The 10,789-nt window shown below is 37.2% G+C and overlaps 1 protein-coding gene across 1 annotated transcript in view; it reads right to left on the reverse strand.

The window, feature by feature from the left end:
• Positions 1-3,201: 3,201 nt before the first annotated feature.
• The window catches only part of LOC107553385 (sodium-dependent neutral amino acid transporter B(0)AT2-like), a 14,488-nt gene continuing 6,900 nt past the window's right edge, over positions 3,202-10,789 (reverse strand). The window contains exons 2-10 of the mRNA XM_016235581.1: positions 9,877-9,997; positions 9,572-9,747; positions 9,349-9,459; positions 8,275-8,516; positions 8,006-8,189; positions 7,176-7,377; positions 6,899-7,058; positions 6,654-6,816; positions 3,202-5,103 (exon numbers count right to left, since the gene is read on the reverse strand). Coding sequence (XP_016091067.1) covers positions 4,795-5,103; positions 6,654-6,816; positions 6,899-7,058; positions 7,176-7,377; positions 8,006-8,189; positions 8,275-8,516; positions 9,349-9,459; positions 9,572-9,747; positions 9,877-9,997 — 1,668 coding nt within the window. The 3' untranslated portion in view covers positions 3,202-4,794. The remainder of the gene's footprint in view (positions 5,104-6,653; positions 6,817-6,898; positions 7,059-7,175; positions 7,378-8,005; positions 8,190-8,274; positions 8,517-9,348; positions 9,460-9,571; positions 9,748-9,876; positions 9,998-10,789) is intronic.

Below are 10,789 nucleotides of genomic sequence, written 5' to 3' on the forward strand. Positions count from 1 at the left end.
GTGTGTGTGTGTGTGTGTGTGTGTGTGTGTGTGTGTGTGTGTGTCTTACAGGTCTGTTTGAGTGTGGCACGGTCGTGCTGATCAGAGGTCAGTTCAGTTTCTTCTGCTGGGTCAGTGTTGATCGGATTCTGACCCAAACACACACTCACACACACCACCAACAGCGTCCACTTCAACATACTGCAAACAGAGAGAACCGTTACAACAAACAAATGTGTAAGAATTAGTGCTGTCAAACGATTAATCGCATCCAAAATAAATGTTTTTGTTTACATATGTGTACTGTGTATATTATATATATATATATATATATATATATATACACACATACACACACAGAGTATATATTTTTTAAAATATGTACATGTATATACATTTATATTCTTATATTTTATTTTCTACATAAATATATTTAATATATAAACACAACATATTTTTCTTAAATATATACATAATAAATATACACAGTACACACTCATATCAAAAACTTTTATTTTGGATGCGATTAATCGTTTGACAGCACTAGTAAGAATAACTGATCATGAGTTTCTGATCCAGCAGACTCTCAGTGTCCTCTAGTGGCTGTGAGCTGAACTGCACTCCTCTTTTCATCCTCCTCCTCTGAGACTTCCTTTCCTTCAGTAGCTCACATAATGACTCGGAAATACATGATTATTTACTACCAGTGTTGTTTTTGTTAACTAAAACTCAAACTAGTTTAAGGTATAAACTAGTAAAACTTAAATATTTATCAAATTAAATAAAATAAAGTTATAAAAAATATATATATTAGATGAAAAACGTCAATGAAAATTAAAAATGCTGCATTGGCATCTGCTAAAATGACTAAAACTGAAACTAAATAAATAAATGAATAAAATAAAAGCTAAATAAAATCATTTAAAAAAAATTTAAAACACTGTTGACTATATATATTCAGCCTAAACCATGCAGTTTTCCTCTTTAACAGCAGGCTGTGATCTGTGCTTTGGATCTTATACAGAACTAAATACAAATACACACAAAAAATAACATTCAGAAACCTACAACTGTCTAAAAAAAAGACTCTCTCAAATAGGGGAGATTGTGTTAAGATGCATCATTCAATCCATCAAACACACAGGTTTGATTTTGACATTGGTGGAGACAACAGCAGACAACATCCAACTACCCCAACATTCACATAACTCAGTGGTTACATATAATTATTATTCCCTACTAAATTCTATGCCCTTGGTGTCATGTGACCTTATATTTAGAAAGGGCCCATCATATACAGCTGCCTGGGATTGGGGAAAATGCTGTGAATGTTTTTGATTTTTTTTATTTTTTATTGCATGTCAGAATAAATTCTCTGCATGGCAGTAAAAAAATATATATATATATATATATATTTGGGGTAAAATTTTAATATATTTATATATACCAAAATATTTAAAAAGTCACTATTCAAACATGTTTTGCAAAACAAAACAAAAAAATCCTGGCTATTTTATGAATTATGCACAACTTATGTCATTAATGTTATAGACACTTTACTTTCAGTTCAAATTAGACCAAAATATAGACTAAACGTATCACAAATAGGCTAAACATATGTGACCCTGGAGCACAAAAGCAGTCTTTAGTCGCTGGGGTATATTTGTAGAAATAGCCGGGTCTCTTTCCAAGGTGGAGCTTCACACCATGACAACCAGAGTCCCAGGACACACACGTGACAACCAGCACAAAACAGCTAGAGGACTGCAGCATCAGGATTTTAAATCATCAAAAAAAAACAAAAAAAAATAAAAGGGTAAAAAGTAAAGCTGTGTAAATAACCTATACACACACACACACACACATATATATTTGCAGATTTTAAATTTGCATATTTATAAATTTAATTTTTTTTAATTGAAATGTTACATTTAAAGGGGGGAAAAACTAACATTTAATTAAAAAATATATATATATATATTTTTTTTTATATTTAAAATCAATCAGTCAATCAATGGGAATGTCCAACTAGGCAGATACATAGCTTATTTATTCAGCTTTCAGATGTTGTATACATCTCAATTTTGAAAAATTTACCCTTATGACTGGTTTTGTGGTCCAGGGTCACATATTATTTCTCTTGATATGAAATTTACATTAAGACAAGAAACAATCAGTTCTACACCTGGATCACATGCAGACCAAAGCATGTTCTTAATATTACGTATAATCAAACTGGTGCATTGAGAATCACTGTGAATCAGAGCTCATGGATGCAGTACTTCAGCGGCAGGTTTATATGCTTGAAAGCATTTCTCATGTTGACATTCTGAACAATTCGATAATAAATGCATCACACTTCAGGGTTGAACACAAGACCCAGAGCTCAGGTACAGCAGGTGAACACAACAAACTAAAGACTTCAAATCATTCGGATTTAAACATTTTTTCCACATACCTGATCTGCGTTTCTAGGAAGTTTTCTCCTCCAGTGATTTGTCTTTCAGCTGCGCTGAGCATCACTTTGTTTGTGGAGGGTCTCTTTCCAAGGTGGAGCTTCACACCATGACAACCAGAGTCCCAGGACACACACGTGACAACCAGCACAAAACAGCTAGAGGACTGCAGCATCAGGATTTTAAATCATCAAAAAAAAACAAAAAAAAATAAAAGGGTAAAAAGTAAAGCTGTGTAAATAACCTATACACACACACACACACACATATATATTTGCAGATTTTAAATTTGCATATTTATAAATTTAATTTTTTTTAATTGAAATGTTACATTTAAAGGGGGGAAAAACTAACATTTAATTAAAAAATATATATATATATATTTTTTTTTATATTTAAAATCAATCAGTCAATCAATGGGAATGTCCAACTAGGCAGATACACTGTTAATCTGGGTCTCTTAATAGAAATAATGTCCATTTCACCCCAAAACCAAACCAAGTCTTTTCTTTTCTTAAGATCATAAAATGCATCATTACCAATTAAGTTTTTTTTTTTTGTACATCTCGGTTTCAATAATGATTTATATAACTGTAAATCAAACATTCACGTATTAAAACTCTAAAGCAAATGCCATGAGTGATCAAGTTTTTTTTTTTTTTTTAACAGGAAAATGATGCAAAAAATAAATAAATAAAATAAGCCAGATGTTTGCAACCCAGACAAGATTCACCTTTATACTGAAAAAGAAAACACAAGTCATATGAGGGGTCACATAACCATTTATACAGAAACAAGATCATCACGAGGCAAACGGTACAAAATGTGTGTACGGCTGCACAGCATGACCATCAAACAACATTCACACACACTGAAGACCTCAGAATCGTGTTTCTGACTGACAGAAAGCAAGAGGAGGAAATACTGAAAACATATACAACAAAGACAACCAAATGAGCCTTCAAGATCAGAGATATCACAAGGATTCTACATGAGGAATAGAGTTAAATTACATCATAATATACATTACTGACCAGAACTACTTCGAGTTCAAGCTACTGAACACACACAGAAGAAACCCCTGTGAGAGGCAAAGATAACAGGACTTCACAATGACTATAAGCCATAAAATGTCTGGCCTGCGGGTCACACGTTCACTTGTAAAAACATATCCGAGACGTCATTTGGAAAAATAAAAAGGGAGGATATTTTACAAATAGCCACAAAAATAATTCTGTACAACATAAAATAGTAAAAACTGTAAAATTGTTCTGAAAATGCTGCCTTGAAATCCTTCATAAGAAATCCCATGTGTGTCACATACAACTATAACCATCATTATTAAATGTTGTAGTTGGTGCTCAAAAAATAAGAGCATAGAATGTTACGAAAAATAAATAAAGAAATGTCCATGTCATATTTGGCATAAACAATTAAATCTGCGTTGAAGACTATTAAGATGAAATAGGACCTAGACATTTCTGTTCGGAAAATACACAGAGCTTTCCATTAATCAGTTATGGGTGATGATTTAATGGTTCAAAACGTCTTTTGAACACACAATGTACCTTTTTGTATTTACTTAAATAACGAGACTGAACACATCAGAATGGACCAACATTAACCCTTTGATGCTATAGTAGCCATTATACAGTTTGACCCTTACACGAGTCAAACCAGCTGTCCTCTTGATATGTCAATGTGTTTTTATTTATGACAACAAAGTATTGATGCACCAAGCAAACTAAATTACCATTTTGGGAGAAAAAATGATTTGGAATGATTTTCTTTTCTGTACCTATGTGAATTGATTCATGCATCAAAGGGTTAATACACATAACACATGTCACGTCACTTACACTTTTGTCGGAGAACAAGCACTGGCTGCTTCTTTAGCATCTTGGAGTTCAAATAACACTGACAGGTCAAAGCCATCATCAACACCTTTATGCAAAGCATGATATAAAAATCTCGTCAGATCACTAAAGCAGCAGAACCGTCAGTTACCAAATGATTAGACCGTTGTAACAGGTAACTGTAGTGTTGCATTGTTGTTCAACACTCACCTGGACCCACCAAACGCAGGTACATTATTACACTGTACTTAAAGCCACAGTTCACTCGAAAAAGGAAATGGTCATCAAAGCTGTTATTACAGCCGCATATCACAGCTGTTTTCACATGTAACGGGTTTAAAAGGGATGAACTAATACTTTAAAAACAGTTCTTTTAGTGCCCGAATGTACAGATACAAATGATTGTTCTCAACGGCAAAGCATGCTCATAAAAAGGTCTTGATTTAAATAGATCCTTCTCAGATGTTTGTAAACTCTAACGAAGGTTGTGCCGTAGTTTCTTCTCATACCGCACTTGATTGGAAGTGTTCAATCTGGCCGTTCTGCAAATGAGTGTCTTGGTTTTCCTCAAGCAAAGGGGAAAATGAACTGGGGTCGCCTGCTGAGCGCGGTAACGTGTCGAGAGGGGTCAGGTCTGTGTCTGTGGTGGCACACGGCATGTATCCCGCCTCAGCGTCTGCCGGAGACTGGCCGAGCCGTTCCAGGAGGAGGTAATGTATGAATCCAATAGGAACGGGAAGAAATGCGACAACGATGAGCGTGCTCAGGACAGCAAGAGCCCAGCCTGGATAAGGTAGATCTTCCTTAGACGCCTGGGAGAAAATGTTGGAAATATGTATATTAATAATGTTAACTAACCCTGAAAAAAAAAAAAGAAAAGAAAAAAAAAAAAAAGGAACCAATCATTGAACATTGGAAAAAAATGTTTTTTTTTTAGTTCCATATTTGTTACAGTCTTTTATGATTACCATAGTATGATGAATATAGAATATGGAGGAAAAACAGCTCAAAAATATGCAATTTGGTGCACTTGCTGATATTTTTATGGCCAAAAATTATGAAGAAATTCTGATAGCTTGTAATGTAAATGAATGAGATCTTTATAACAGACTATTTATAACAGACCACAGACTACATAACATTCTATAAATGTCAGTCATTACTCTGCCAATAATATATCTTAGTAAGATGAGATTGAAATGATCCAAACATATAATGCAATGCAATCCAGTGATGATTGAGAGATGAACAAATAAACGTTTCTCTAAAGATGTGAGATGTTCTGGAGGCTTGTGAAGATCATTCCTCCGCTGAGGAACAGTGAAAGTAAAGCTTCTGGAAACAAACATGAATTCCATAAAAGATCCTGATGGTCAGATTTGAGATTTATTTTTCTAAAAAAAACAATAATAATATTAATTCATGGAGAATCAAGTAAAGCCAAGCTGATTCAGTCCAGAAAGTGTTCAACTGGAAATAATAATAAAGTTATTCAGACGTTTACTTCATAAAATCATCAGATTTGACAGCAGAAAGACACGTGGAGCACCAGCTGAAGGTGGATATTTGTACAATTATAATAAAAGGCCTTTTACAGGCTCAGAAGTCAGATTTGAGACGCATTTATTTTTCTAAAAAAAACAATAATAATATTAATTCATGGAGAATCAAGTAAAGCCAAGCTGATTCAGTCCAGAAAGCGTTCAACTGGAAATAATAATAAAGTTATTCAGACGTTTACTTCATAAAATCATCAGATTTGACAGCAGAAAGACACGTGGAGCACCAGCTGAAGGTGGATATTTGTACAATTATAATAAAAGGCCTTTTACAGGCTCAGAAAAAATCTAAACTATCAATCAGACCACTGAAGGCTTTTAGGGGATTGTGCGCACAAGTAATCAGCGATGCTTTGATCATGTTGATCATTTAGAGGCCTCGGTGGAGAGCACAGAGTGATGATCATTTTAGCCAATCACAGTCATATCTGTTGAGCGCGTGAACACATTGGCCAGTGTCTAAACTATCAATCAGACCACTGAAGGCTTTTAGGGGATTGTGCGCAACAAGTAATCAGCGATGCTTTGATCATGTTGATCATTTAGAGGCCTCGGTGGAGAGCACAGAGTGATGATCATTTTAGCCAATCACAGTCATATCTGTTGAGCGCGTGAACACATTGGCCAGTCAGCGATGGTTAAGAATCGGCTCAACAGCGCTCAAATGTTTGTGGGAAATGGACATTTTTTACATTTCAGTACCGACTGATACCGAAGTCGGTACTTTTGACAACACTACATGATACAGTAGGCTTTAGAAGTTTAAAGTAAAGGTTTGTTTGTAAGAGCACACATGATTTGACCTTTTCTCTGTTCCAGGCGATGTATGTGGGACGCTCCAAGATCATCTTTAGCAGACTGGCACCCAAGAGCCCCACCATAGCAACCGGACACACGTACTTCCACATGTACTTGTACACCACAGGAACCGGCCGATCCAACATCAGCTTCAGGTCCTCCAAAAACCTGCATTGAAAATACATCACGTTTACGCACTTCAAACCACAAATAAAGACATTTCTGCTTGAACTCGGAGGGTTTGTGATACCTGTCCGCTCCATAAACCCAGGCCACGCTGAAGGTCTGGAAGATGACGACGATGATGAGGGGAAGTGTGGCAGAATAGTCATCAAACATAGCCACAAAATAGTTTCCACAGCGCTGAGTGAACATGAGACCGATCAGAAAGCCCACCGCACAGCTGCACGCTGGGAGAGATGGGAAAAAATACAAAATAATCAGACAGACATGCAAAACAACAATACTGATTAAAACCACAAGATGTTAAAATAAACACAAATATAAAAAAAAAACAACAGGGTTACCTGTAAAGAGGAATTTGTGGTTACGCAGGGTCTTAAAGGTGTCCGTCAGCGGGGTCAGTATTCCTGCCATGGTGCCGAACATGGTAGACAAACCCAAATTGAGCAGCATGAGAAAGAACAGCGCCGACCAGAACGGACTCCCAGGAAACAAGGTCATGGCTTCAGTGAACGCTATGAACGCTAGACCGGTTCCCTCCACACCCTGAGAGAGAAAGAAGATCGCAAACTTTAACTTAAACATTCATCGGAGTCACTCCTAACCAAAGAAATACTGCCGAACTGAGCTGAACCAGAGATTTATTCATTGCCATGACTTTTCTTAGACATAGCAACATTCCAATAACATTCCAATGATGCCCTAGCAACCACCCAAAACATTCCAATAACCTAGCAACCACCCAAAACATTCCAATAACCTAACAACCACCCAAAACATTCTAATTATACCCTAGTACCACCCAAAACATTCAAATAACCTAGCAACCACTTAAAACAAAGCAATACCCCAGCAACCACCCAAAGCAGAGTTTGAGAGCCGCATCTATCAGCTGATCCGTCTATGTGCAAATATATTTGGGATCCGCTGATGGATCAGCTGATAGACGCGGCTCTCAATTTCAGTACTGAATGATATCGCGGTCGGTACTTTTGACAACACTAATAACAACCACCCAAAACATTCCAATACCCTAGCAACCACCCAAAATATTTCAGCAATACCCTAGCAACCACCTAAAAAAAATCCAAGCAATGCAGCTAATTGCATAAAAAAAATTTGCAACACTCATGTTTTGTTCAGAAAAGATAAAACATGTAGTTGTGTTCTGTACTTGTTTCAGCTCCTCCTCCAGGCTGCAGGCGGTGATGTTGTAACCGGAGATATTCAGCTGCTGGCCCCGAGTCCTGTACCAGTGCTCATACTCGTTCAATGTCATGTTCTCCACATCTGACGCATTGATGAGGAGGTCAGGGAAAGGAGTGCTGGACATCGCTTCAAACGTGGCCTTCATGTTACTGCAACATACACAAACAAACAGCTAAACATCTTAAAGCTTCAGTAAAATATACTATAATTCGTTTTTTTTAGCTGCATACTGACCGTTTAACACACTCTGTGGCGATGGTTTTGGCTCTGAAGCCCAGCACGGCAAACACCACTAGCGTGGCCAGAACGGACGTCATTAAGTTGACTCCAGACACGGTGAACGCGTCTCGATAGCAGTTGTTGTTCCGCGGGTTGTAGGAAGAGTACGCGATCACAGAACCGAAACCCAAACCCAGAGCGAAGAACACCTGAGTCGCCGCCTGACGCCACACCTGAACATCAGCCCAGATCTCCAGCTGAGAGAATCAACCACAACAAACATTTACTTTAAACTCACTAACATACTACACTAAACATGTCACATGATAATACATTAAGAACAAGAAGAAATAGTTCATTTTAAGCAGTGTTGTTATTGTTAACAAACTATTAAAAATGTCAGGGTTTTTTTTACCGAATTAAAATAATATATATATATATATATACGGGAAGTCGTGGCCTAATGGTTAGAGAGTCGGACTCATAACCCAAAAGATTGTGGGTTCGAGTCTCGTACCGGCAGGGATTGTAGGTGGGGGGAGTGAATGTACAGCGCTCTCTCCCACCTTCAATACCACGACTGAGGTGCCCTTGCGCAAGGCACCGAACCCCCAACTGCTCCCCGGGCGCCGCAGCATAAATGGCTGCCCACTGCTCCGGGTGTGTGTTCACGGTTTGTGTGTGTTCACTGCTGTGTGTGTGCACTTTGGATGGGTAAATGCAGAGCACTAATTCCGAGTATGGGTCACCATACTTGGCCACATGTCACTTCACTTATATATCAGATTAAAAAAGGCTTGTCAACTAATATAAATGTTTTTCTTGAAATACTAAAACTGGAATAAAAAAAATAAAAGCTAAATAGAAATATAAAAAAAACTAATAAAAAGTATGAAAGCACAAATACTAAAATTTAAAACATTAAAAAAAAACATATTACTACATAAATAATACTAAACAACACTGATTTTTAGGTAAATAACACGACACATAGAGAAGACACCATTTTGGTGATTGTTTTTATGGACTATAGTAATCTTCAATATATAAATCTCCAACTCAAACACAGTTTAGTGTTTGTTTACGTACCCTGGGGTAAAACATGAATTTAATACCCTCGGACGCCCCGTCCAGTGTCACGCCTCTGATCAGGAAACACAGCAGCACCACGTACGGAAACACGGAGGAGAAATACATCACCTACACACAACCAATACTGATTACTATCATCAATAATCACATTACAACACAAAATAAACATCATATATATATATATATATATATTCACATTCATGACACAAACTCCAAGTACCTTTCCGGTCGATTTGATGCCCTTATACATGGCCAGACAGACGATGACCCAAGCGGCCAGCAGACATCCAGTGATGATGGGGTTGAACTCTCCGGTTTCTTCAATGGAATCAGTGATATCCAGAGCTTTACGGTACCAGAAATACGCTGTGGGAGAGCTGGCGGCACATTCCTTCACTAGGAGCAAAAACAAGAAATGCATCTCCATATGAAGAACTGATGCCAGAAATGTGACATTTTTATATCTAATCTCACAAATGAAAATGACTAATTTTATATTGCATTACACAAACTCCTAATCCTTACCGGTGCTGTTCCCTTCTGTCGGACAGTTTTCCCATGGTAGAGGATACTGGAAAGAACTTCCCAAGTAAAAAATACTCCAACCAATGATGACGTTATAATACAGAGCTACAAAGAAACACACCTGGGAAATTAAAAGAGAAAGGAAAACAATGTATTAAAGAATAAAGTAACATTGTGAAAATCAAGTTTTGACATCGTTTATACAGTACGTCTATCTGGTGTTTTTAATATATGCTTAAAGACAAACCATGTGCAAATTCATCAGTCATTTACAGATGACCATTGCGGAGCATTTTCTCTTTAAAACCAAGTGTACCAAAGACTCAAAAATTAGATTTGAAACAGCTCCCATTTTCTACGATAAGTTAAGTGTCTGACGTTGCAGAGAGCGATGCATAAAATGCATTACCACAGGATTCTTGCACATTTTTAAAAGTCTAATTTAAGGCTTTTAAGACCTGGAAAAAATAAAACATTAATGCTGAGAAAAAAAAAACTAAATTTTCAAGGATTTTGTTGATAATTAGACAATACTTTGTTTTTGAATTAGGGCTGAACGATTAATTGCATTTGCGATAATATCGCGATATGAAAAAACGCGATTTTTCCAATCACAGAGGCTGCGATTACACTCGGTCACGTGACACGCGAGAGTAAAGAGGTATGTTCGACTTGAAGATCGATCGGTGTATGACATCAAAGTACGGCGAGAGAAAGCATAAGGAGACGTCCGCTCTCGCAGTACTTTGATAACATACCGATCGGTCTAAGCAGCGCTGTTTCAAGTCGAACACATCTAAGCAGTCTTTCACAGGGCTCCAGACTGCGACCAAATGGTGTGACTAAATTTTGTGAGCATTCGCACTAGCGCGACCACCGCGTTGTTTAACTCATAAGCGCTGCCATCTCTGTT

This window comes from Sinocyclocheilus grahami, unplaced genomic scaffold (genome assembly GCF_001515645.1).
Source record: "Sinocyclocheilus grahami isolate Dianchi unplaced genomic scaffold, SAMN03320097.WGS_v1.1 scaffold472.1, whole genome shotgun sequence".
Taxonomy (NCBI): Eukaryota; Metazoa; Chordata; class Actinopteri; order Cypriniformes; family Cyprinidae; genus Sinocyclocheilus; species Sinocyclocheilus grahami.